The sequence below is a fragment of the Stenella coeruleoalba genome (assembly GCF_951394435.1).
Source record: "Stenella coeruleoalba genome assembly, chromosome: 13".
In the NCBI taxonomy this organism is placed as follows: Eukaryota; Metazoa; Chordata; class Mammalia; order Artiodactyla; family Delphinidae; genus Stenella; species Stenella coeruleoalba.
This window is the reverse complement of record NC_137159.1, coordinates 88,770,578-88,798,429: the sequence shown is the minus strand read 5'-3', so window position 1 is coordinate 88,798,429 and position 27,852 is coordinate 88,770,578. Positions and strand designations below refer to the sequence as shown.

Below are 27,852 nucleotides of genomic sequence, written 5' to 3'. Positions count from 1 at the left end.
CACGGGGCCGAGGCCCCGGGGGACCGTGCATGCGCCAGCCGCCCGCGTTCCCGGGGCTTGGGTCTGTGTCTGCTTGTCATTCCAGGCCAAGAGGGAAGCTACAGAAACATCCCCTCCCACCCCAGGAATATTATGCAGCTATTAAAGATTCCATAACCTACACAGTACACAAAGAAGCAAGCTTCAAGATCCTCAAGGGATATGATTAATAATATAATTAATAATAATTAATTAATATTTATCAGAGAGATGAGATTATACATAATTTTTCTTCCCCCACTTTCTCAAGTTTTGGAGCATATAGTAGCTTTGTTTCCAAAAATGTCATTTAAAAATGCCCTGGTCTTGTTAAAATCACACTCTCCCCCTCTGCTCCAAGAGCCCCCTTACACGTGCCAGTGACGGGCGATTGCACATCACAGTGCAATTCACCTCAACAGAGGGCAGGCGCGTAGAAAGGCACCGTCACTACCTGACCACAGGAGGACAAGAGCGGAGGGGATGCGAAGCCGCCATCCACGCGCCCGTGGCGGGGGCGTGGAGCAGGGAGGTGCGTGGCCCTGTCCCGCCAAGGCCAAAACGGAGCTGCTCTCTGTGGCCCTGGGGTTGAAAGCGAGCTAAAAGAAGCCACCAATTTGAGCCCCGGACTGTGCGCCGTACGCTGTGGTGGCTTCGTCAGGATCCGGCCGCTAACGCTACCTGGGATGGGGAGGGCCTGAAGGTCACTTCCGTGGGGCGGCGTTCCCCACAGGTAGAGGATAATTAAGGGCAGAAGCCAGCCTGAAAGAGAAGTATTCCAGCTCCTAGTGGAGAGCAGGCTTCTAACAACCTCGTTGCCCCAAGTATTAATAACGCATATGCTAATTATAAGCCAGGATTACTTAGTCCCTAGGGGGCTAAGCAGCTCTCTTTGGTGACACCTGCTTAACTAGACTGGAATCTCTGTACAAGTTGGAAAGTAATAAAGTCAAACATATTTTTAAAATAACATAACAGAGGCTCTCCACTACCTTGTATTGAATACTGCCCGAATGGTCCGAAACAATGAGGTTTTGGTGTAACATGCAAATATTCTATTCTGAAAACACACTGTGAAGCTTATATAATATTTAGTTTTAATCTGTCTATAAATGGCATTAAATTAAAAAGAGGACAGCATGTAAATATACAAGGGCTAACCTCTCCGTCAATGGCTTAATAATATAGCAAAAATGTTGAGGACACAGACGCTAAACAAATCATAAACTTTTCAGTTGTAGGACTAAGATATTCCTGAATGTGTATTAAAATGTAGTAAGACTACATATGACGAACAGTGTCCGTGAAGTCTAAGGTTCCATGTGGCACCGTCCACTAAGGATGTCCGCTTGACAGTGTGGCTACTTAAATCTGAGTTCAGAAACGAAGTGCAATTAGAAATGCACTCCTCAGCCCCAGTGGCCTCGCGCGCTCCGCAGCCACGTGGGGCTGAGGCTGTCCTCCGGGCATCCCCATCCCCCCACAAAGTGCTGCTGGACAGTCGTGTACGTTAGAAACTCATTTGGTAAAGCCAGATCACATTTTCATTTTGATTATTAAGAAAGTATTTGCACTTAAGTTTTTGTTTCCTTAAAAAGGTCAGGTGAGAGTGGGAGTTCTCGTCTCTCTCTACTATCCCAATATTCTCCAATTCTCTTTGAAGGTAGCAGGATTATTGTGGACAGAGAACAGGATTAAGCACACGGACCACCTGTAGACAGCTAAGCAGAATCCACAGGTGTCTAGAACACGTCTCTCTTTGTACAAATGCAAAAAAGAGAGAATGGAATAGAAGGGCTGTGATTTTCCTTGAATTGTGGCTCCTGGAAGATCAGGGATCACGTTTAGGGACAAGTACACAGGTACGTCACATACACAGACGGGTCAAACGCGCAGACAGGTGGGATCACTCCCTGCAAGCATCCAGGCTCCCCGGCCGGCCTCGGCCCATCAAACGCCCCCTTCACCCGCTCAGAGCCGGTCTTTCCAATCGAGAAAGAAACCCAGAGAGGATGGTTCTCTTTCTTGAAATCGCTAGCAAAAAATGCCCTCCGAAATCCTCGCTGGTAACTTCCCAACGGGAACGTCTACTTTATTTCCAGATTCGCTCATTTTGCTCGAGGAAACTATAAATTAGTGAAGTGTTTACGGGAATAAAACCTCAAATTTACAATTAAAGGCCAACGTAACTTGCTCCTGGCTGGTCAGACCCTCATTTCCTTCCCAGAAGCAGCTTCTCCGGTAGCTCAGGGCTGGGGTGGTGACCAGCCGCTGAGCTTGAAGGAAGACCGTTTGTCAGAACTGCCCCAGAGGAGCCCAGAATGAAGTGAAAACGGGACCAGATTCCCAATAATCAGGAGAGGCCAAATTTAACTGGATGTAATGCATGGAGAGGACTCAGCCAATCCAACACGTTTTATGAAGGGCCAGGTGTCTGGCTTTGAATCCTGGCCTGACAACACAGGCAGCAAAATCCATGTATTCACATAAGTGTGTGTTTACACATTGACACACAGCATATCTAAATACATATGTACATACATTTAAAGTACCTTTAAAATGGCATATTTAAAATCGTCAGGAAAACATTTTTTCCTTCTGTTCACGTGCAGCAAATATGCTGTATGGTTTAGATTCTCAACTGTATAAAGAAAGGAATTCTGCAGTTAAACAATAAACTAATTCAAAGAGTCATTTTCAAATAGTTTGTAGTAGGTGGATTATTTTAGTTTGGATTAGATGACAAATTGGGTTCTATTTATTTAGAAATAGTATCATTCAGTACTGTCTGGTATCTATTAAAATTTCACCATTTCAAAACGGAGGAATGGAATGCTAAGAAATATTTTGTAAGGAAGGCCTTTTTTGTGGCCTTGTTCTGGATTTAAAACCTTCCCCAAGTTTTTCACAGTAAAAAACATGAAAATCTCAAGGCCAGCTTTAAGTTAGAAATCCAGCCCCATCCCCGGGAGGGCTTCCTCTCAGGTCAGACACAGTGGCCACTGCCAGCTGGTCTTTAAATGGCCAGTGTATGGACTGTTCAGGTGACAGGACAGATTGGTTTAGCCCAGAAGACAGCAAGTAAGGCAGGTTGAAGGTGAAATGAAACACGGATGCCAGCTGAATCCACACTTGAGGTAACAAAAAAGGACGCTGCCCCTCCAGGGCCGGGGAGCAGGGGTTGCCGCAGTGAAAGCCCTCGACCAGGAGCCCCAGGAGGATGGTTCAGACCGACAGAGTTTTCACACAAGACTTCAGTCAGTTTGTGACTTGGCTGATCGGGGATCTGGTCCACATTCATCGTGTTTCATTTAGTTTCAATGAAAATGGGTGACGAGGCACCAACGAACGACTTAAAAATTCAGTTTCTACGAGCCGACGAAGCCCAGATTTTCCGGCAGCCTTTCGGCCCACCCAGCAAATCCCTCATTTCGAGGAGAGAAGGGATCCCTGAGAGCGCAGGGGCCAAGTCAAGGTGCCTTCCCGTGGGGCGGTGCTCAGTACGACAGACCGCCTGCAATGAGCCTTGCTTCGGCCTGGACGGCTGACCCCCCTCTGCTTCCACCCCCAACCGGGCTGAGCGGCGCTCGGGGCTCCAGTCCCCTGCCCGGACCATGCTCCCCGCAGCCGGCTCTGCCCGGCCCCTCGCTGGCCCCTCCGCGGCCCCGACAGCACGGCCTCCTCCCGGCCTCAGTGTGTCCGTCTGCTGCCCGCGCCTGGACCAGCTGAGCTCAGGCACTGGCCCACGACCTCTGCTCCCCAGCCCCCCCCCCCAACCCCGATGGTCGCCTCCCAGGATGCCCTGCACGGGACTGGCCATGGTGCCTTGAGGGCAGAAATGGTGTCTTATCTCTGGGTGCGAATTACAAGTTTTTAAAACGAAAGAATGAAACAGCTCTGTCTATGGTTTTCCGGGAGATGCCCTCTCCCGGTTTTTGCTTCCGACTCGAGGCTCAGGGACTTTGCAGAACATCCCTCTTTACTGAGGGGATGTGAGCACAGAGGGGCGGAAATGATTCCCGGGGCAGCAGAATGCCGCCCACACGCTGATGGCGACAACCAGATGTGAGAACACCTGTGCTGGCCCGCAGATGAACACGTGCACACCTGCATACACTCACACATACGTGCACACACGCACACACATACACACAGGCACTGCAGAAACATGGCAGGGAGAGCCCAGCACACAGGCACCCCTTTCTGCAATCATCGCCCACCCCCAGGGTTCCAACGGATGTAACTGCCGCAGTGTCTTTCTTCTCTTATTTTTCTTTCTAAATTAAAGGACTTGCTGTAAAGTCCTCCAAAGCCAGAGGCTCAGAAGATTTTGGAGTGAATTAAAGTTCTCCTTATTTCAGGGAGGTCACAGAAGTCATTAAGTAAACGTTAAACTAACGCTTACATTTTCCTCCTTTGAATTCTGCTTAATGTTGTCACAAAACCCAGCAGTTTAACACGAGCTGTGGGACTTGCGTGTGTTGCCGTGGTGACGGTGACAATAACTGAACGTCTACAGTGAGCCGGGTACCAGGATTCTCCCATTTCACAGATGAGGACTTGACGCCCCTCTGACGGGAGAGGCCGGTTTCTGTGTTTTGTTTTGCACAAAGAGTTTATTGGTACAAAGCTGTGTCTTGATTAGTCAACTTCCCTCCTACACCTGTGCCTTTCTTTGACGACTGAAGTCTGGTTTTTCCCTCTGCAGACTTCCTCATAACCTGCACCCAAACCTGGAAGATGTGGAGAATAAACAAGCCAAAGACAAACACACCTGGACTGCATGCAAATACTGCCAGAGAACTCTGCAGATGCTTTCGTAAAGCACAGGGCCCTTTATAAAATAAATTAAATATCAACGTTTTTTTGTGTTTTTTGCTTTGTTTTGTTTTTCGTTGATTTGCATGTGAAAATGGTTAAAGGTGATTAAAACATAACCCCAAACTCAAACCCCTGGAACTCTCCCTTAATAACCTGGGTCTAGGGACTTCCCTGGTGGCGCAGTGGTTAAGACTCCATGCTCCCAATGCAGGGGGTCCGGGTTTGATCCCTGGTCAGGGAACTAGATCCCATGTGCCACAACTAAGAGTTCACACGCCACAACTAAGGAGCCCGCAAGCCGCAGCGAAGGAGCCCTGGAGTCGCAACTAAGGAGCATGCCTGTGGCAACTAAGACCCAGCACGACCAAATAAATAAATAAATACATATTAAAAGAAGGGATTTAAATAATGTGAGTCTAATGTCGGCTGTTAGAAAGAGAAGTAGCAGGAAGGGAGATTCCTGGCGGATCCAGTCACAACAGCAAACTACCCAATGACACTTGGCAGCTGGGCCAGCATCCAGGGAGGGGGCCCTATGACGCTACATGGCTAAGTCCGCCTGTTCCAGAAACAGAGAGAAGAGCCCAGGCTTTCCCCCAGAACCCTCCCTTAATAAGAAACTCAGTGAACCCAGGCCTGAGCCACACTGCATTGCTTTATTTACTATATGTTTGTGTGTTCATTCGTGGGAGTGGGAGTGTGTGTGAGTGTGAGAGCTTGTGCGTGTGTGTTCATGAGTGTGAGTGCGCGTGCATGTGTGAGAGTGTATGTGAGTGTGAGAATGTACACACGTGTAAGAGTGTGTCAGCATGTGTGTGAGTGGGTGTGTATGTGATTGTGTGTGCGTGAGTGTGTGTCCGTGTGAGAGTGTGTCAGTGTGCCTGTGTTTGTGCGAGCATGTGTGTATTTGTGTGTGTGAGTGCGTGAGCATGTGTGTGTGCACTGTGTGTGTGTGTGTCTGTGGGTGAGTGTGTGTGTGTGTGTGTGTGTGTGTGTGTGTAACTGGAGTCATCCTCAAACATCCTTATTGTAGAAGTTTTCCTATATTGTGCTCCCCTGAATTTCCTATATGGGACTTATTTTAAATTGACCTTACTTATGGTTAAATAAAAATCTATCTGCCGCAAGCTGTATTTCTTAGGGTATTTTTAGAAAAATGCTGCAGCACAAACTTTATCAACATTTTACAGATGTTGAAATAGAAATTGTGGGACGAGGTTCTTCCTGGGGATGACAAAACCCCTGTGAACAGTTTTCCACGACTGCTGGTCACGTCCCACCTGGAAGTTTATCTTCACAGGACCCAATCCCCTGTTTAGTCCCCCGTGTGGGTTATGAGAAAACACTGCATGAGACCTAAAGCTAAAAGCTTCAGAGAAAGAAACTCAGAATTTGTATTTTTATGTAGTTAAGTATAAACCTTTAATTCTCCATCGAAAACCAACACCCCTAAAGGGATACTAATTTTGAAACGGTAGCATGAAGTGTGGAAAAGGCGCTTGGGCCAAGTCTGGTGACGGCCACTTACTGACTGAGCTGCCCAACTGCCCGGACTCAGTTTCCACATCTGAGAGGTGGGTCCAAGCCCCCCACCTTCCCAAGGGCCAGGCGCGCAGAGAAGGCCCCGAGCCTCGTCTAAATCTCAGGCGTGCGTTGCTCACCGGGTCCCAGCAGGTCGTGTCTATGGTGTCACATGAGCCCCAGATGCCCGAGGCTGGCGCCCTCCTCCCCCACAGACACTCACACGTATGCACCAGGTGTGCTCAGGTGGCCCTGCTGCTGCAGAAGAAAATGATTTTCTAACTGAAAGGAGGGCATCTGAGGGGCACTCCTTGAAGTGAAAGATCACGTATCACACGCCTCCCCCAACGTGAGGGCCAGAACCTCAGCGTAACTTCTACTGTAAGGAGTTAACTGTACAGAGGGGCCCACACATCCTTCCACGCAGAGACGTGTCCTCTGTGAAGGCCACAGTCCTCAGTCCACGGCAGTTGTAATTCACAAAGTCCCCTGGATTTACCACTGTGAACCGGGAAGGCGGAAGATGATAGAAATGAGAATTAGTCCTCAGAACCTGGTATGCACTGAAAGTGGGTGAACTTCCTGCACCCGAAAGAGTGGAAGCTGTGGGCGGAGCGAGGCTCTATTAGACCCTGGTAAATAATCCTCCCGACGCCGGCACGACGTGCATCGCTGAAGAAATAAGCCCTCGGAAATTCTAGAAATAAGGAGCCCTCAGAGAAAAGTCATGTCTTGGCCTAAGTTCAAAATTTTAATTCTTTTATTTAAATATAGGTAACCAGGTTTTAAACAAGGTGTTTTTTTTTTTTTTTGAGTATGTGGTTAAAATTCCTCTATGTCTAATGTGAAAATACCTGGGAGACATGCCTTGGAAAGACAGAACACACAAGAACGATTTAAATGTCAGAGAACCCAAAGGAGGACCCCACCCACCCCACGAGGATTAAATCAAAGTTCAAAGGTGAAGAAGTAAAGAGAAGCAGGGACGGACAATTCCTTCTCCTGCAAGGACCCTCATTAACCACAGGGATTCTGGTTCTATGACAAAGACAGGAATAACAAGGGAGAATCTAAATGTGGCCAACTGAGCATGAATGGAAGCCAATTTGGGGGCCTGTTTTTAGAGCTAATTGCCTCTGATTTAAGTCAGTTTTTAACCGGTTTAAACCGGTCATGGAGGTGGCTAAAACACCTACATCACGCCCGTGTCTGTGCTGATCTCGCATCTGGAAGTAGGAAAAAGGATTTCTGGCTGGGAGGGTGTGGTTTCTTAAAAAAAATATAGGCTGAGGATGATGTGATGTGATTTGCAAGTTCTTTCAGGTTGCTACTTCCAGGGGATCTTAGCCAAGGAAACTTTTAGAGAAGAAACTTCCCTCTTGTTGGGCAGAGTCCTCACCAAAAAAATCACATTCATTTGGACAATTTCATTCTTTTGTTTTCTTCCTGGCCTGGGGTCTCAGTGAACGTCACAGTCAGGAGTCCTCTGGGGGGGTGGCTGTTCATGGGCGTCTGTGTAGCAGAGACCTCAGCCTGAGAGTCTCTGCTAGTCTCGGGGCCCTGGGTCGCGGTCATCTCGGGTCCCCTCGCCTGCCTCTGGGGCTCCCTCCCCCCCCCGCCAGTGCTGTCACCTGCCTCTGACCCAGCCACCAACCTGTTTTCTACGCCAGACGGACCAGGGACAAGAAAGCAATAGTTGCAGAGACTGAATGATATTCACGAACACATTACATTTTAATACAGGTTCAGTTTACATATTGTACATAATTCGACAACACGCTCGGCTTCTTTTTAAGACTATCCCACATGTGCTGTTCTAGATGAGAATGGAGCAAGGTCTTATCTCAGGAAGTTTAAGAGGATGGAGGACCCAAGACCCAGAGTGTATCTGGCAAAACTCGTGTGTCTGAGATCAAGAATGTCCTGTTAACGGCCAACTAACAAAATTCAACCTCAGAAGTGACAAGGGGAACATTCCCAGGAGGTTCTATTTCTTAGCTGATGCAGAAGCGAGAAACATTTTTGAGGCAATTGGGACCCACTTCCTAAGGTGTCTCTATGAAGAAGTGGAGATCACTGCATCACACAAGGACTCTCAATCAGGCAAGAGGCTGTGCAGCGGAAATTGACCAAAGCTTTTAAAATACATATGTAAAGAATAAGCTATTGAGAAGAGCACATGCATGAATTATTCGAGAGAAAGCAGTTGCAAATCCTAAAGGGATTCATCTCTGCTCCTGCGCACAGGAAAGGCTTTGTGACTCGCATGAAAAAGCCATGGATGGAGGGCTGTCATCAGTTAAAAGATTAAAGGAAAAAAACCACATTAAAATATATGGTTCCCTCAGCTGAGAAAGACTTATCATCAAGTAAAAGATGGTCATTTAAACATCAGACTATTTATAGTAGACACGTAAGTGAAACCCCTAGTTTTGAAGATCCAGTCTTAAAAACAAATCATTTCAGAAAATTGGTCAAGTTTGGATTTTCCAGAAAAAGGGTCAATTGAAGTGGGATTCACTTGCTGCAAAGACAAGTTACAGGTGACTGTGGCCTTTAGATCAGCGTAAATCAGGAGAAGCCATCGCCCTCTGGAAGATACTCACCTCCCACCCCGGCCCCCAGGCAGAGGGAGGGAGGGAGGAGGGAACAGACAGCCCGACACCGCCCCGGAGGATGTGAAGAGAACGCGGACACCACTCTGAAGATGCAGATGGTGCGGACCATCACGCCATCTTCCAAGAAGACAGGACAGGAAGAAAGAGTCAGCAGCGGAGGAGAAGCAGGTCTGCCTGGGACTTCATATCAACACAACCTTCCAAGCCCAAAGTCAGAGGATGCAAAGCCATGAAAACCAGACCCATCAGAAGCCTACTCTGGTCTCTGGGGTCTGGAGACCACCAAGGAGAAGCCACACCAGATGCAAGTCGTCCACAGGCTGTTTCCCTGTTTACAGCAGGCCTGTTGGAACTGGAGATGGCAAAGCATTCCTCAGCAAGAGAGTCAAAGGGAAGTTGCCACGTTCTGATGTTAGCCAAGTTCCAAGTGCAGTTAACCACGTTTTGATCGTTAGGGGAATATGGTTTCAAGCCGTGGAAAAAGGAGGTCTTAACACAGCGGCCTGGGAGGTTCTTGCTAATTCTGTCCATTTGAGGTTCTAAAAGCTATTTGTCCGTCAGGCACCGCGAGGACGGCTACAGACTTTACAGCTGTTAAGTAAGAGGACGACCTCCTGGTGTTTACACGCCATGAAGAGAACTCCCAGAGTCTCGTGCCGGAAGGGCTAGTTCAGTAGGTCACTGAACATGAGCAGGTGATCTATGGCGCTAGGGCCCTGGGCAGGGATCCTGCAAAAAACGACACGGTGTGAAACAGAACCCGCACTCTGCGGATGCCCTGGTCCGTCTCGAGGGAGTGGGAGCACGGGGTGGGGTCCTTGGGAAAGGAATCCAACAGGGTCTGAAAACAGAATCTTCTCTGCGTTGGAAATAAAGCCATTTCCAAACAAAATGGAAGCTGAGCAATTTGACGTGATGATTTTTATAACAGGCCAGGTGATTAAAAACAATGATTTGGGAATCTCGATTCTCATTATGTTGCGGAATGTTCAAGTCTTGCCCTTCTTTCCTTATAGACACCTGAATATCCCTTCTAACTAGATGACCAAAGGTCTTAATCTGCTGTCAATGGCTTGGACTGACTTCTTCCAAAACCTGTCTAGTAACTGAATATGGACGTATATATGTGCATATGCATGTGTGTGTGTGTGTGTGTGTGTGTGTGTGTACACACACACACACACACACACACACACACACACACAGAAGAAAACCCTTAGTCTGGTGGTGTAAATGTAGCTGACCAGATTCATGATGAAAAGATAGAGACAATTACAGGCTCAGAGGAGCGAGAGGCCGTGCTGTCTGTGCACGGGTAAAAGCCTTAGTTAACTGAGTTATCACTGCCCTAAGGAGTCTCGATAGCCACAACCACAGTGTACTCTGAAGGAATTAGCTACGGTCATGGTGGGCTTTTGTCATTCGTGCTATTTAAATGTCCGTTTTTAAAGCGATCGTATTAACTACTGGCTTTTAAGAACTCAATTTTTGACTTTCTACATTACAATCAATCACTCCCTAAAAGTTTGAGTAACTGTAAAACTTCCCTTCCACGTGCATGCACATCTGGAGAGAAAATATCTATACTTTAGAAAATTCAAGATAGAAGAAGGATACGATATGGAAAAGCTGGAGGTAAATGAGAGGGAAAAGGCAGATGGATTGTCCAGAGAAGTGACTGACATCCTGAAGCCCAGTCATGTGTGCCGAACTGAGGCGCTGACGCACACAGGTGGCTTTTTAAAGACATTTGTTTCTTTTCAAACGACACGTCCTTTTTGTTACCACCAAGTGAATAGATTTTAGAAAGAGAAGGATTTTCGTTAAATCTTACTTGAGTTCTTGTGAGCTGGTGGCCAGCATACTTCGAATGCTTTTGTCAGCCAGCGGGCAGCCCGACAGACTGTAAGACAGGGCGGAAGAGTCAGGTGAGTAGCCCCGAGGCCCAGCTTACGTTCCCGAACAAACACAACATAAAACTGAAATTAAAAAGTTGGATGCAGAAAAGCGATGGGGCAAGTGCTGTATATTGAATTTTGTTGGTATAATTAACTAATTCATGTTTACATAGAAATTGAAGGAAACACGTCTTTCCAGAAACTTGAAAAAATAAGACTCAAATATTTGTGCCCTTTGGTCTCAATGTTTGTAAGTCATTTTCCAAATTTAGGTAGTTTGTTTCAAAATAAAAGACATTATACAACACGTCAATTAGCATGCTTTTGAGGGTCAACATATAGCACTTAAAGGGGTGACACAGAATTCAACGTTTGTACTTGGACAGCATTGTTGAGGTAAGCTGAAAACAATAAATTGAAAAGACAGAATCCACCATGAGAAAAATGAAGGCACACCTTCTATGTGAGGCGTAATTACCAGTCACATGACCACTCCCATCACACCTTGGTGTTGGACATCTGCCACCAAACAAAAACAAAACAGCCAAAATAGTGAGTATGTTTGAAAAAAAAGCTTGGAAAAGTTTCATTGTTTCCAGTTTAGCTGCAATGTCTGCACAGGGATTTAAGCGCCCTGAAGAAAAGCTGCAAAACGCACAGGATTACATGGAAATGGTGTCTCCAGAGCACAGAGCATCGCTCAGAACAAGCGCGTCCACGGCTGGCCTCTCGCTCCACCCGACTGGCAGTTGGGGACATTTGTACGCTGCGCATGTCGCATGCTCAAACGGCAAGGCATATACAGACCCGGTTTAGAGATAAGCCAAAGAAAGGGAAGGTTCAGAAGAGTGATAATTTCACCTCCCGTCATGCTTACGTTATCAAGTCCTTCTTGCTCTCCTTGCACTGGGGGTACTTGGGCTTGGGGCTCGGGATGGTCACCTCCCCCGGGTACCTTCTTTCTTCTAGAGCCTCCTGGAAGGGGTCCAAGTCTTCCGGCTGCGGGCAGAACACAGCTTCAGGGCCACACCCATGACGCTGGACACACAGACCAGAGGCTGCGTCCCCCCAGGGGATGGCTGCCCCGCATTGCCCACCTGTCCCCACCCTACCCTCAAAGTCACGATGCACCCTCACCCTGAGCATGCAAACCCAACTTCGCTGAAAGAGTATCTCTCTCCTTGGGCGACTTTAATTTCTCATCACTTGCTCTAAATTACAAAACTTAGGGTAACCTGTCAGTGGGCAAATTCAAATTCTTTATTCAAATTCCTGAAGCTGTACCGACAGGAGGGGCAGATGAGCGGCCTGGCAGGCAGAGAGGCTGCGCGGTGGACCTTGCCCACCCGGGTTTAAGACCTACGGCACTTTATCCAACATCACGGGGCGGAGCTTAAGCATTTTTACCCAAAGATATTTTAGACTCTGGGGCTTCCAACAACCTCTGGTGAGTATCCTACACTACAGAAGTATTGTATGTGCTTTAAGTCCCAAGGCAAGGGAAGCCCAGTTTAGACTGACGCTGTGATTTCACAATACTCTTAGGCAACATTTTTTTTCTTTTTCTTTTTCTTTTTTTTTTTTTTAATAGAATGTACCTACTTTGGCTAACTGGGGCCTTTGCAGTAACCTCGAAGTTCCTACAGGTGGCGATGTTCAGCAAACGTGTTTCTGGAGTGCAAGGGTTTTCACTTGTGTCACACCTTATGATGGAAATACTGCTGTCCTTTTATGGGGGCTTAATTTTAATTAAAATAAATTCGAAGATTCAACTACCATGCCTTATTTGGTAGTAACGATTTAACACTGTAGGAGAAAAAAAATACTTTGGAATTTAGCTTGCCACTCAGATTCTATTCTCCTTTAAGATGCCTGGATACTTAAATCAGTTTGAAATAAGCGTAATAAGCTTTTGATGTAATGCCTTATAAACAGGCGCCTTCCCTGCCATTTCCTACAAATAGCTAATGTTTCCCTTTTCTCCACCTCCCTCCTGCTTCTGTAAAGACGCTACTGCTCGGATGGCGGTCTCCCTATTGTGTTCAAAAAGAATTTTCATTTTTCAGAGAATAAAGATGTCATAATTTTCAGAGTTGAACACTGGAGGAAAAGTCAGTCTAATAAAGAACATTTATTTTCATTTATTTTCTCAGCCTAAAGGATAGCTATTTTAATGATCTGAATTTGAAAATTGTAACTACCTCAAAAATATGTTCTTGACATAGGTGTTTTGGTAATATTATAGTCAACAAAGATTTAGGTGACGGTACTAAAATGGTTTGTTCTAGGCTGGGGTAGGTAGGCTCTTCTGCGTATTCTAGGTTTCTTAGAGAACAGACCCTGTCCTGTGCTTCGATGAGGCAGCTAATTAACCGCACAGAACTCATCATTTTCAGTATTTAAGAGTCTCATTATAATTCCCTCCCTGCAAGGAGAACCCTGCATTCTATCAATTTATCACCCAGAAAAAATGAACTAGTAAGCTGTTTACACATTTTCCTACAGAAATCGTCTGCAACAAAACACACTTGTTAGAAAATAAAATTCATCATTTAAAGGAGGCAATGGTTTGTTCCACTCTGATCAGTGTTAGTGCCAAATCTCTGCTGGGTCAACCGAAAATGTCTTCTAAGCCCTAGTCAGCTAAAGGTCATTTTTCAAGAGGAAAGACATTTTCTGTTAAGGCGTGTGCCAAGGGCATTTTCCCTCAGTCGTGCCAACTTTACATGCTGAGTGGACGGGGTAGGGGGACAGTCAGTGAAAAGGACATACAGTAATCTCTTTGGGCTCGTCCTCGTCTATCCTCCGGGGCTTCATTTTGGTGTAGTCCACGGGCAAGTCCCAGCAGTCTCCCTCGCTCAGCTGGAAACACCGGCTGTTCATCACCGCCTGCTGCTGGGGGGACATGGGCTCCAGGGGTGTCAGGATGGGGCAGCAGCCCTCTCGCGGCCGCTGCTTGTTCATGCTCAGGTCCAGGGTCCCGTTCTCATCCACCTCCATGTCAGGGTTCTGCGGAACAGGAGGACACAGGGACTGTGAGAATCCATCCCCCAGACCACAGCCCTGCCTTCCGCCAGGACGCAGTTCAAACTGGAAACTGCTCACTGCAGTCTCACGTGTATAAGAGCCCAAGGCGAGAGCACGTGGCCCCCCATATGCCTTGCTCCGCACGCGCGGCTGGGAAATTGGCTGCCAGAGGCACGCACGCATCCGCCTCTCTCTTATCTACTAATCACCCATCAGTCTCTCGCCCTCTTGTCTCTTATCGACTATCTATCATCTCTCTATCACTTACCTATCAGAGATCTATATGTTTTCTTCCTAATACATTTTTGCCTTTAGAAATAAGCCGGGCCAGAAGAAAAACAAGCGCCTAATTTCAATTCTATTCCAGTTCAAAGACCTCTTAAGAGCTCAGAAATGTACGTGTGTGTACAGATTACACATAAATACCTAAAAATGTATATATGCTTAAAATTCTCCTTTAGTTTCACTGAGGCTAATACTCCAAGACTTGGAGTGGAGGAAAACACAAGAATTTAGAAGAATGGAGGAGAGGAACTAGAATTTACTTTTTTTTTTTTCTTCCATTTTTTGGACAGATATTTATTGAGTCCTATCAGGCACAGGCTCTGGGTATATAGTAGGAAACCAAAGAAACAAAACAAAAATCCCCACATAAAATGTACTTTCTAATACAAAACCTATGGTGGAGAGAGACTTTTGCATTTTGAGCAGGGAGATGGGCAATCTCAGTTCAACACGGCACCGCTGCAGCGATCACGGGCTGACCTGCTCTACGGCTCAGCAAACCTGCAGTTTAGTCAACCAGCTTAGAAAAACGAAGAGGTACAGGGTGTTTTTTTTTTTTTTAATTTTTTTTATTTTATGGTGCTTTAAACAGATCAAGAATTCCTCAGAGCCTGCCTCTCAGGAGGAGGGAGAGAAGGAAGGGCAGATGGAGGACAGAGAAGAAAAATCAAGATACCCCTGACGATCCTCCATTTTTTTTTTTTTTTTCCCCAGAGAGTTACACTCCCTTGAGCAATTTGATTTCAGAGCTGGCGTGAAACGTGCTGCCTACTCAGATGTCTAGCAGCTCTTTCCCCTGAATGTAATAGCTGAGGGGAGATGCTTGGAATGAAAACCCCATCCTTTGGGCTGTTACCTTGATAGATTATAGCATATTATTCTGCCTGAACTCTTCTTGTCAAAGTGCACTCCTGGTTTCCAGCTCTCATACTAACTTAGCCTTCATCGTGTTGGATTATAATTCTGTCTGTCTTAGTTTAAATTTAACAAAGAGAAAAAAACTGGAAGGGGTTACTGTCTTTTTTCCCCCTTAAACAGAATCTCCTCCATGCCAGCCTCGCATTTTAGCAGCCCTGATCTCCACGGAAACTGCATGCCCCGACACTCCTCCAAAATCTAGGAATAAAAATACTAATAGAGAAGAAAGCATTTGCAAAACATAAAATTACTGACCTCTCTCCATTCATACAAATTACACTTATTTCTAACAACTACGGTCAGCGTTGTGCGCTCAGGCGCACGCCCAGCGCACTTGGCGATGGAGGGACCCCTTTGTTCTGGAGAGGAGGTGCGGGCCGGCGTGCCGGCTCACCGGCCGGGAGCACGAGGCGCCCGCGCCGCCTGCGTCCCCGGCCCCCTAGTGGTCTCGCCAGACAGCCCTGCGCGCTGCGGCGGCCGCACGGCTTCCTCCCAATGCCGGGAGCCCATCGACGAGGAGCCGCCCTAAGTATCGCTCACCGATTTGGCATCTATGCTGTTTTGAACTAATGGAAGCCGGCTGTAATTGCCTGGCTGGGAACCCGTGGGGAAACGGGATTTCTGCACTGTCTTTGTTCCCCAGGGCTGGGCGGGAGGGAGCAGTCCTGCGTTTCTCCTGACCGCGGCGCTGCCCACCCTCCTCTGCTTAAGGTCCAGGGCGCACGTCTCCTGGAGCTTCCTATTCTCTGTGCAGCTCTCGGAACCGTCAGGAGTGCGCGTGGTGTCCTTCTGTTTCCAGAAGTGACTCTGGGTCCTAAAGAGGAGGGTCCCAAATGGACACGTTCATCTAAAAGACCTGACGATTTCTCCTGGTCTGGAAAGCGCGTCCCCAGGACCCCACGCTGTCAGGCCTCCTCCGAGCAGAGCCCGGCGGGCGCACGGTCTGCGCCGGCCTCTGGGAGGGAGGCGCCTGCGGGACCGCTGGGCCGAGACCGCCGGGGCGGGAAGGTGGAGGTGGGGATGCGCCGCGGCCCCGCCCCCGCCCGCGGCCCCGCCTCCGGCCCCCGCCAGGTGCGCCGCCGGGCCCGTACCCGCGCGGCGCACAGGTCCTGCGGCTTGGTGGACAGGTTCTGCGGCATCTCGCGGCAGCGCGTGGACAGGTTGAGGATGGCCGTGGCCGCCATGTGCGCCGCCTCCATGTCGTGCGTGTAGTCGAAGCTGCTCTTGCTGCACGTGCTGCTGGCGCTGCTGCCGCCGCCGCAGCTCAGGTTGCTGCTGCTGGGCGCGTAGGTGCTGGCGGCACTGCTGCTGGGGCTGGCGTCCTTGCAGTACCGCTTCGCTGGGGAGACAGGGGACAGGGATGACTCGGGGCCCCCGCCCGGGGCCACGGCAACAGAAGAGCCGCCCGCGCCGCCCGCCCGCCCTGGGCGCCCACGCCAGAGCGCAGGTACCCAGGGGGACGCGGCACCCGCCGACCCGCTGATTCCCGAACGAAAAAGTCTGGCTTTTCCCCCTTTTTTCCTTTTTTCACATGGTGTATATTTGGACGGGCAGAGCTGGGGACCAGCGGGAAGAGCGCGTATGGCTCTCAAGCGGGAGGCAGGGGGCCCACTGAGTAACCATTAAGGGCGCGCTCCCGGTCAGGGAGCGGCCACCAAGATGCGGGGAGCGACTGGCCGCAGCAGCCTGATCACCGCCGGAGGGAGGTTCCCCTTATGACCGCTCATCTGCTCGCCGGGGTGACAGGGACCCTGTAGACCCCTCATCCCGCTAGAGACCGGATGAGCCGTCTGGCCACGAGGGGCCACAGTGGCCATTTGGGGCTCACTGTCCTGTGCAGGTGACCCAGCTGAACAGGTAGGGCCTCTGCGGGCCTGCGGGAACCTGCGCTTTGGGGAGTGGCATTCCAGTCAGGGTGCAGGCGAGACCCCGACAGAAACCCCTTCCCTCTGTGATTCTAAAAAGAGCCACCGGGGGGGACGGCCAGTGACGGGGAGAGAACCGCACACACGTGCGGACTCACATAAGCAAGGCAAGTGCTCAGGCGTTCGGGGCTTCGGGGACGGGCAGACGCCCGTGTGCGCCCGCAGCCCCGCCCTTCGTGCGGGAACGACCGTCCTCCACACGCCCCAGCTGCGCTTCCCGGGTCCTTTTGAACAGCCAGCCTCCCCAGCAGTCCAACAGGTCCTCAAGAGCAAGTGTGGTTGCTAGAGCTGTTCACAACCTCCTTTGACGCAAGGACGGGAAGATGATTGCTGGATGATAGATTAGGATGGGCCCTGGTCGTTAAAGGCACAGGATGCCCTTTGCTTAGGGGTCAGCAGCTCACCTGACCCTGCAGAGGGAGGAATTGCTCTGAGGGGAGAGCCTGCAGGGAGCCAGGAGACCCTTCTGCAGCACCGGGACCCCTCCGGCAAGCCACCCTTTCGTGCGGCACAGGCGTCTCAGCACCTCCTTCCTGCCCACTCAGGTATGGTCTGGAAGTGACCACAACCTCACAGACATCACGGGTGGTCATCACAGCACCACCAAGAACTGCCCCAAAGCACCCTATTCCTATACAAGTGAGAGAAGAGCTAAGCTTTCACTATTGGTACCTTTTGACCTTGGACGGAAGACTGAGCTTTCCTGACATCAAGGACGTGGCTTGGCAATGTCTGGGCGCATGGCAGCCTCAGGGAAGCTGTCGCCTTGTCGCTGCCACTCGCGCGGACCCGGAGGTCACTTCCCCACCGTCAAACCCGCCCAACGCGGAGATTAACTCGTCAGGGAGTTACTTCTGTTCTGCTAATCAGAGTCAGCTGAGCCCTGAGGGCCAGTCCTCACACTGTCCGTGTGTCTGTCCTTCCCTCCTCTCTCCTCCGTGAAAGCATCACGTCGAAGCAGCAGCCAGGGCAGTGGGGGGACGGGGGTCTCACGTCTGAGCAGAGACCGGGGGCCGGGGGCGGCGTGCAGGGGGACCTGCCCACTGGGTTCTGTAAACCGACCGGGGCAGCGAGGCCGCTCCACAGCTCACAAGACTCCAAACTGACTGAAGTCTGTGGCCTTACAGCGTTTACGATTCTGTTATAAAAATAGGAAAATAAAAACCGGGAGAAATGATCTAACACTTATGAGGGATTTTGTCCCCTAGTGAGGGCCAGACACTGGGTCGGTAAAAGAAATGTGGTCCACGTAAATGAGGAAAAAGTTTTGTTCTGAAATGAAGGAATTTCAGTTCCTAAAGCAAAGTAAACAGGACACGTGTGTCTACGCAGCAAATTGCAGCAAAGTTCTGGAAAGTGCCTCGACTTTACCAGACATTTAAATCAAAAGATTCTACTTCTCCTGGATTACGCTGAGTTGATGGGACTCGTCCAGAATTTTAGCAGGTGACGGAGCCGTGGACAATTTATTGATGGGCCTGTCAGCTCACGCGACCCAGGAGGAAAGTGAGGACAGCATTCATTTCACAAGCATCCTTTCACTAAGGGCCATCAATCATGTACTACTTTGTTCCAAAAGAAAATGAGTCTCTATACTTCAACTCTCTCGGGCAATGAAGGTCTTTGGTTTTAATAATTATCGCCTGTTGGTAAGATATTTACGAAACCGTTAGTGTCAGTAATTTTTAGGACCAGTCACAGTTTCTGGGGCTCGTTGCATGGACACCATGGGGCGCCGCAGAGCAGGGGGGCACTGGAAGGCCGTCACGGCTCTTGCCGTCTCCTGCCCAGAACTGAGGAAGCCCCCCACCCTTTAACAAAGTCAAAACGCACATTCTTTTTCTTTCCACACACAGAGCTATTTTCAATCAAAACTTTTCCCAATGAATCCGCAGACAAAATGTGTTACTGTCCCTCTAGGCACCAGCACATCACTGAGCTCATGCGATGGAACTGCCTTCCTTTAGAATGACACCCTTGCATCTACAGCATCAGAGGTCCTCCCGACCTTACACCGTACTGACAGATACCTCTTCAGGTACCCTGCCCTCTCGTGCAGGAAAACGAAAAACGACATGGGATTCATAGTGATGAAATATGACAAATGAGAAAAACAGAACGACCACCTTCCACCTTATTAATCTACTCTGCCTGTAAGAGTCTTACTAAGTGGGGGCGTCTCACTTTCTTCTGAAATAACATTTCCTGTAGGGAATAGATAATTGTGTCCTTCCAATCTGAATTTCCACGAAAAGCAGACAAAACCGAATACGGCCCAGAGGCGCGCCTCCTGAGTATCTGCGCTGCCGGAAGGGGCCTGGCCCCGTCAGGTCTGGCTGGACTCAGGGGTCCACGCCGCGTAACTTGTAGCAGCGACTCCTAGTCTTTACATGGGTCCATGGCTGTGCTTTCCCGTAAGTAAACTGAGATACAGATGCAGAGTCCTAAGGGGCATAAAAGCCGCTTCTTCGCGAGGACGTCCTGTTCGGTGGCCTCTGAAGGCAGTTTGCGCACGCGGTTTATCGCGTCTAATCAGAGTCGGATCCTTGGCTGGGCTCGCGCGCGCTCGCTGGCTGCGTGTTCTCTGCGCTCGCCTGTCTGCCCTGCTGGCGCCGGCCGGTGGGGTTCGGCGCTGAGCCTCAGAAGCGTGCGCATGCGCCCCTCATTCTGCACAAGCAGCTCTAAGGAGGTTGGGAGGAGGCCGCTGAGTGCAGGTGGGCGTCTGTCCGAGAGATCTGGCTGCGGGAGAAGCTTCTGGAAGCAGAGGTGAATGTGGGAGAGCATGGGGGCAGGAGAACGGGGTGGGAAGGCAGGTATTCCCAGGAGAAGCTGGCCTGGTGGCAGGAGGTGGGGAGGGCAGGAGGCCCAGCCCAGAGGATGGGTCCTGGGGCCCCGGAGGGCCAGCCCGGGCCACCTGGTGTTGAGGCCTGGACCGGGGGAGGGCCGACAACGGTGGGCACGGTGGGCATATCAGAGACAAGGTTTGGAGGAGCAGAGGGGGCTTCAAAGATGATCAAGGAGTGTTGAGCTCAGGAGAATTTAGAAGCTGGGAATAACCAAGAGGGGGCTCGTGAGAGGGGCCCATTCAGGGCTTGGAAACAAAGCCTGAGAGTGGTGATAAATTGCCCAGAGACACAGCGGAGATGGCTTAGACCAGCTCGGAAAATTCTTCTGTGAAGGGCCTGGCAGTGGTCGAGCCTTGGCGGCCACGGGGTCTCTGCTGGGACCGCACACCCGGCTGTTGTCCTGGGAAACAGCCACCGGCCTTACGGGTGATGTGGCCTTCAGCCAGTAAAACTGCTCTGAACGCTGAGATTCTAATTCTCCTTCTTTTGTTGTTTTCCATCTGTTTTAAAATGGAACGGCCATTCTTAGCTCACCATAAAACACAGGCATGGGGGGAGAGGCGGGGGAGATGCCGGCTTGGGGCTCCCGGGGGCAGGGTCTCCCGGCTTCCCTTGGACGTCACCTCCTGCACACGGTGTCTGTGTCTTCCTCCCCGAGGCAGGCGACCCAAAGCTGTCTCCACAGCGCCTCAGGGTCAACCTGTCCCTCCTCTCATGCATCTGAAGTTCAGCCTCACCAGCCTGCTGGCAGCTCCCACTCACCTGTGGGTTTCCTGCCCTCTAGTAATTTCCACTCAAGCTTCATGACCAAGTTTAAAATGTGCCACTTTGGTAAAGCTCACGCTAATTCCTCCAGGCAGAATGGACGCCTTGCTTCACTGTGCCTGAGTACGTGTTTCACTGTCTTCTCTTTATCCACAATCTCTTCCTTGAAACTTGTTATAGAGAAAGAAAGAATAGAGAGAGATGATGGATAGATGGATGATGGATAGATAAGTGGGCCCATGGATGGATGGATGGAGGGAGGGAGGGATGGAGGGATGGGTAGTGGATGGATGGAGAGAGGGATGGTGGATGGAGGGATGGAGGGATGGAGGGATGGAGGGATGGATGGGGGATGGAGGGATGGAGGGATGGATAGGTGGGCGGGTGGAAGGATGAAGGGATAGATCTATAGACAGGTGGATAGACAGGTAGATGAGCCAGACAGATAGCAACTATTGAGTGTCTGGAAGAATGCAGGTGGATAAATCAATGTTTGCTGAGTGTTTCTGATCACAGTTGGTGGAAGCCGAGGGATGACGTGCAGAGCCTGAGGCAAGGGTCCTGCTTCTCTATCCCACTGTGCACGTCCAGGCCCTGCTCCTTGCTCCCAGGCATTATGCTCCCCTGCCCCACAGGAGGCTCACTTCACTGTTTTTCTTTGGGAGCAATGGCCCAGTTCACTGTGTACCTGAGGCAAACCTTGGGGACAGCCCTCTGGGGGGTGACTGCAGACGCTGGTCACTCTGCGGTGTACACTGCCTGTCGCCCGGGCACAGGGATGGCCCTCCTCAGCTCACACCCCTCAAGAACCCTAAGCCTACCCATCTCATCCTCAGTGGGCACCTCCCTTGTTGTTTTGACTGTGGATCTTGTGGAAGAGGAATGGAGTTGTCTGCTTTCTTCTCAGTAGATTGTTGTAAAGGCCAACTTCGCCTTTTTCTTAGCTTCTCGAAGATCTAGCATTGAAGTTTCTGTTCTGTGTTCTTGTTTATCTGTGGGTCACCTGAAGAGCAGGGCTCTGCCCATTTCCAACAACAGGTGTTTTTTCCGGGGGTGAGAATAGATGCCAGTGATACTAACAGGCGTGAGTTCCCCTCTCTAGCCTCGTCTGCTGAACTTTGCTGCAGCCGCACGTGGCCAGCAGGCGGGGAGCGATCGCTACCTCTGCTCTTGAGGAAACTGCCACACAGGAAGATTAATGTATCTAATACCACATGGCTCCTAAATGGAAGAGCTGAGGAAGCCGCTGTGACCAGACATGTGCCTCCTGGTCACGACTTCGCCCAGATCCAGCCACAACAATGGGCTGAAGGAAATCAGGTCTCACAGGACAACAGCAACAAGACGTATGTAGCAATGACCACCTGGCGCAAGTGCCCATCAGATCGCTACAAAATGTCAGTGAACTGGGAATCCTACAAGCAACCCTTAATTACGTGCATTCAGATTCTTTTGGTCCCTCATTTGCAATCAGATGAATGAAGTTGTAACAAAGCCTGAAACTGGCAAATCGTTATTACAAAAAACCCAGATTGTTTTCTGTTATACCCTAAGCCACTCCCTTTTCCCACTGCCATCTTTGTCCCTATATATTTAGAATTGATACATGCAAGGGTAATCAATCTGAGATACATCAAAGAAATATTACATTTCATTCACCATACAAATTAATTGTTATTAAGGCAAAGAATGACTAAAATAATGTAGAATTGTAAAAAGGTTTTGGAACTCCCCAAGCATTCAATTTAAATGTTTTTTTTTTTTTGAGTGTTGTGATTTTCATTAAATATCTTTTTCAGAGAGCAGCTCTGAGATCTTTCAAACCCTCTCTCCTCACCTCTGCTGGTGAACACCAAGAGACTCCTGAATCACCCAGCTCATGCAACCCACATCCCCACTGGTAAACTCTGCCAACTAAGTCCACACATCCTAGAATTTGAAGTAGAAGCGAGGTTAGATAAGTAAAGTCACAGAAATGCAGCCTTCCCCTCTGTGCTTCAACTACTTACCAAGTTAGCTCTGTGATGAAACGAGAACTAGTCTGTTTAGAGTTTACACCCCAGTAGTGGGTTCACATATGCATGAGTTAAAATAAACGATCTTGTCCTGTGAAGCACGCAGTGTTTATCTGTTTCATGGGTTCTATTTTCGTAGTGGCAGCTACAAGTGAGGCCAGTGACAAAGTTACAAAGCCAGGACAGGGGGCTCCCCAGGGCCCACACCTGGGTCCGAGCCCGCTGGAAGGGGGCCGGCGGGACCCGCAGGAGTTGTGCGCCCCTGGCTGCGTGTTAGAATCACTGGCTGACTTTTTAAAAATGCTGCACACAGGGAATACCTCCAGGGAGTCTGATTTACTTGGTCTGGGGTGCAGCCCTGGGCATGAGAATTTAAAAAGTCTCCCCAGATGAATGCGACGTGCATCCCAGCTTGAGAACAGGGAGGGAACACAGAGCTTCTCACGAGATCCAAGAGCTCTGGGCAGCTGTCCCCGGCTCTCCTGGTTTTGTCTGTTGGGGCATCTATTAAAGGAAGTCAGTAAAGATGAGGACACCGTCTCAGCAGCAGCATGAAGCAGACGAGCCCACGGCTGTCTGCCTCTACGTCCTGCCAGCAGCCGGTTGCTCTGCTCTGGGGATAACGGGGGAAGGGCATCGCCCTCCCTCCCCCGGGGCCTGCTCTCCCACACCTGGGGCTGAAGGAACCCGCCTAGGCTGCCCGCGTGCTTTCCTTGCTGCCCCTCGAGTGACCCCATGCTCCAGCAGTTTGTAGGAAATGGATATACACAATAACAACATTAGCAACGGCAAGCGTGACTCTCATGTATAAGAGGGTGCACCTCCTACCATCATATCCTTTGGGGGATATATCCCTGGTTTGCACCTTGGGAGCTATGGCCCGCTTGCCATAAGTATGGCTGTCGTAACTGTTGTATTCAAACGAGGTCTTGGAATATTTCTCCAGCTCTTTGGCCAAGTTGGAGCGAGGCGTGGTGGTGGGGACGCTGTTTCTGTAGCCGTAGTGAGGGATCTCGAGCTGCTTTACGAAGCACATGGGCCTGGAAGCAAAAAGAGACAGTGCACAGCTGGCTTTCTCACGGCTGCGCATGAGACGTGGCTGGTCTTAAAATTAGAGCACCTTTGCTTAGCTGTGCTAAGGAACCAGACCTCTCACTAAAATCCCAATTCCACTTTCCTGAGCAGAAGCCCAGCGTGCTGTAATGATATAACCTCGAATCAGCAATCTGCCTAGATGCCAACTTTGGAAATAAAAAGAACAGAAAATGAAATACTTAACCTTTTGCCCTTTTTTCTTTTTCTTTTCAGAGTCTGGGGAGGTACGATGAAGATATGAGATGTGAACGTGGGAAAGAATCTCACATCCGTGCGTTTTCTTTTGCAGGGTTTGCAGAGAGTAAGCGTTACACACGGTGAAGTGAGCTAATAAGAAACTCCCTTAACGAAATACGAGGAAATGAAAGAAATGCTCTTAAGGACGTGGAGATGAAGCTAGATAAAAACATATCCTGCTGGACGATAAAATGGAGCACGTAGTGATGTATTTTGACAAATATTAACATGCACTCTCAAGATTGCCTAGTAGTCTTTCATTTTTCTATACTTTGGAATTAAATATTTAAATGAAAGAACTCTCAATTACATATGCATTAATATCCTATCTTGTTTCTTCTGTGTGTCCATCTATCTATCCCATAGGCAGAATTTTTTAACTTTTTTTGAAATAATTTTAGATTTACAGAAAGTAGTGCAGAGATTCCTTTAGAGTTTTTACCTAAAACTTCCCCTTACGTTAACAACTTTATCAAGTTACCAACACGTTTACTTTGATTTCGTTAATTTAGCCTATTTACTTCTCAAATCAACCAAATGATGTAACGATCAGTTAAACGTCTATTACTTGAGGCATTTTGCCAGGCAATGGGCAGGGCGGTGGGGGGGCTCATAAATGAATGAAGCTGTAGGCCTTGCCTTCAAAGGTCACCTGGAATGTGATCTTGTTTTAGGAGCCCGAGCTTCTGAGAATCCTGGCGAGTGGAGGACACTCCCGGCCGTGAGATTCCATTCAGTTTTAAGGGAGAAGGTGGCATTTGTCAAGGTTAAGATCCAGGGTGGTGTAGGAAACACGCCAGGAAAGTCAAACAATGGGGAACGTCTCTGGGGGAACAGCAGGGACGGGCTGGGTGGGACCAGATTGGGACTCTGTCCATTTGTCCAGCAGGCAAGGCCAAGGGACTTGGGCCGGGGAAGGCCCGACCCCTGAGCCTCCAGGAGGTCGGGACCGGCTCCAATGGAGGCTGCGCTGGAGCAGAGGCATCGGGAAGGGACACTTGATGACAAAACGGAGCAGGTGATGGAGGCCGGGAGCTGGGAGGCTGCAGAGCGGGTGCGGCCTTGGGCAGGCCCGTAGCCCTCACCTAAGTCTCAGCGTCCCGTTAGACAATCTGCCTAAAGACTCTTAAAATCTTAAGTAATTGAACTGTTGGTTGAAATTATTTTTTTCTTCCTTCCTTCCTGTCTTACCGCCTTGAATGAGCGTCCCCTGCGTGGAGACATCCCGGGGAATGTGAAGGTGACGGGGATGGACACCAGGTCCTCCAGACCTGGCTTACGGCCGGGACGTCAGTGCCTGAGCTGAGCCCTCGGAGGCTGCAGAGCCCAGCCCCACGCCTCCCCTGCGGTGGGAGGGGTCCTTCTCTCCCTCCGGGCCTGTCCCCATGCTGCTTCCCCACCACGCAGCCGGAGGCTCGGGAAGAAAACTGTTTGCAGCTGCGCAAATCCTGGCCCACGATCTTCTGTTCTGTTGTCACTTGGCAGAAGGTTTCCCACTGCGTGACACGAAGAAAGGGTTCCAGGCTGTGAAGCACAGGCTCGGGATCAGAGCGGAGGCTCCGTCTGAACAAGGTGATGTTTGCCACTTCAGATGTATCTTGTCCGTGTCAAGCGGCCAGCGGAGCTCCTCAGTGGAAAGTAAGCTTGACACTGATCCCAGGACAGGCGTTAGTCACTTCGCGGCCACCCGACATCAGAAGGATGTGGGCACGGGGAGCCTTCCAGCTCTCGGGGGTCTGGCCCCAGTGGGGGAGGGAAATTAACAGAAGTCCTTAACTCTCTCTCCCTTTGCTCAAACTTTCCTTTGGTTAATAACTATTCCTTCTCACATGCACACAGCCCCGGGGGCCTGGCAGGGAGGTTGTCATGCTCCCAGTAACCAAGAGTGGCCTGAGGGGCCCTCGGGGAGAGCCTGTCAGGTATCTGGTGTCAGCGCACCTGTAAGATAAGCGAGTTACAGGCACCCTGGGGGCAGGTGAGGTCGGCAACGCCCACGCATAAAAATAGCTAGAGGAGCGCACCCCCGACTTTATCGGGGGTTTAGGCTCCTAGGGGGCTTTTATTTTTGTCTAGGGAAATATTTCTCATTTTCTATAAAGATTTGAACTTTTCTGTTGCGAGATAAAAAGGAGTTTAATGACAGTGGTGAATTCCTTTCAGAAAGATGGGAAATAATACAGGAAAAAACCAAAGAAGTGTTCGTATCGTTTGCCTAGTGGTTTTTTCCAAGTGATTTATGCCAAAGAAATCACAGGAGCAAAGTTGTGCGTGCGTGTGTGCGTGTGCGTGTGCGTGTGCGTGTTTACTGCTCTCCTTTTAATAGTAAAGTTGGAATCACACTAAGTGCCTCAGGGCCAGAACCCAGTCCCAGCACAGGTGCTGCCTCCCCCAGTGGGTACCAGCAGCTATGAGGATGACAGGTACGATTCTTACACAGACGAGGAAGCGGCTGGTGTGACACTGACTAAACAGGCAGGATGCACAGAGGTCGTCACGGTTTGCACGTGGATGAGGGTTTGAAGGGGACACGCGAAATGAGCGCTGAGGGAAGAGAGCTCCTCTCCCACCTGCGCTCCTGATGTCATCACCCTAACTGTCCAGGGGGCGAGCAGGCAGCGTCTGCGGCGTCCCCGGCTGCGCCACTGGGGACCGAGAGGTTTCCGGGAAGGCCTCTCACCCCTCTGCGCCCTGGTCTCCTCGCTCGTCAAGAGGGGGTAATGACACCATGCCGCCCGCCTGCCGGGAGCATCTGAGGACGAGGTTTCTCTGCGCGCAGGGGACGGGATGCTGTTACCCCGACGTCCTCGAGAACACGAAGCCCACCCCGCGCCTCCAAACTGAGGTGAAACTACTGGGGGCACCTCGTGAACTCTCTAAGCCTCCCTTTCAGCCAGCCTTTACAGAATCGTGAAGCGTCAGGGCCAGAAAGAAAGCCAGACACAGCTCTGTCTGCTTCTCTTGTGCGAACGGCCACACGGGGTCAGGGAGACCCGGGGGTGACGAGCCCTGCCCCCGCACAGCCCCCAGGATGGAGCCGCAGGGGAGGGTCGTGACCCCGGCGAGGTCTTCCAGCTGCACCAGCTCCCCTCCACTCCCACTGAGGACGGCCGCCCCTCATGAAGCAACCGGGTGCCTGGCCCGTGGGGACGGCCGTGGACGGACCCCGAATGTGTGTCTGGTACCTTAGCACTCGGTCCGAGGCCTGGTTGGACTTGGACACGTCACAGCTCTGGTGCTTTTCTTGGGCCTTTGCCAATTTCTCCGCTGCGGCAATAGGGCATCCGGAGAGGCTGCAATGACAGGAGGGATCTGAGTGTGTCCCCCGAGGCACTCCGGCAGCAACCCCATCGCCGCCCCCCTCCTCTGCCTCGGGCGGCACCAGGCTCCCAAGCCTGTCAGGGGACATCACGGTGTTTGCCCCTGGCCTCCGGCAGACCATGCCGATGGCCGTGCCGTGTGTGCAGGACACGTGGTCCTTTCCGATGACAGCAACACAAAGGCTGTATCGTTAAAGGGAACATGAGATGTTAGACACCACTGCCGTTCTGGGACGCCTGCGGTTTCTGGAGCTGGGGAATTAGCCGCTTGGGTAGGATGGTTTCTAAAACGCCCGAGAACAGGGCTCTCTGGCGGCTGCTGACCACAGCACGTGGGATGCAGCGTGACCAGCCGGTCTACATCCTCCCCAGGAAGAGACACAGAAGGGAAGGAAAGCAGAGGAATCTCGAGGCTGCAGGAAAATGCTTTTCTGCCACTAAATATTTACGGGAAGAGACAACAGATGTGCTCCTTGGTGTTTAAGCTGACTCTTCATGAAACCCTGGTGTCTGCTCTTTGTGTATCCGTGTGGGTGTCTGCTCTTT

At 50.3% G+C, this 27,852-nt stretch overlaps 1 protein-coding gene across 5 annotated transcripts in view; it reads right to left on the bottom strand.

Annotated features, from left to right (window-relative positions):
* Positions 1-27,852, bottom strand: part of MYT1L (myelin transcription factor 1 like) — a gene marked incomplete at its 5' end in the record, with an annotated part of 137,301 nt that overhangs the window by 56,486 nt on the left and 52,963 nt on the right. For all 5 annotated transcript variants that reach the window (XM_079941413.1, XM_079941414.1, XM_079941415.1 and 2 more), the window contains 6 exons: positions 10,813-10,881; positions 11,754-11,875; positions 13,649-13,885; positions 16,198-16,445; positions 23,486-23,697; positions 27,172-27,279. In XM_079941413.1, the coding sequence (XP_079797539.1) occupies positions 10,813-10,881; positions 11,754-11,875; positions 13,649-13,885; positions 16,198-16,445; positions 23,486-23,697; positions 27,172-27,279 (996 nt within the window). The remainder of the gene's footprint in view (positions 1-10,812; positions 10,882-11,753; positions 11,876-13,648; positions 13,886-16,197; positions 16,446-23,485; positions 23,698-27,171; positions 27,280-27,852) is intronic.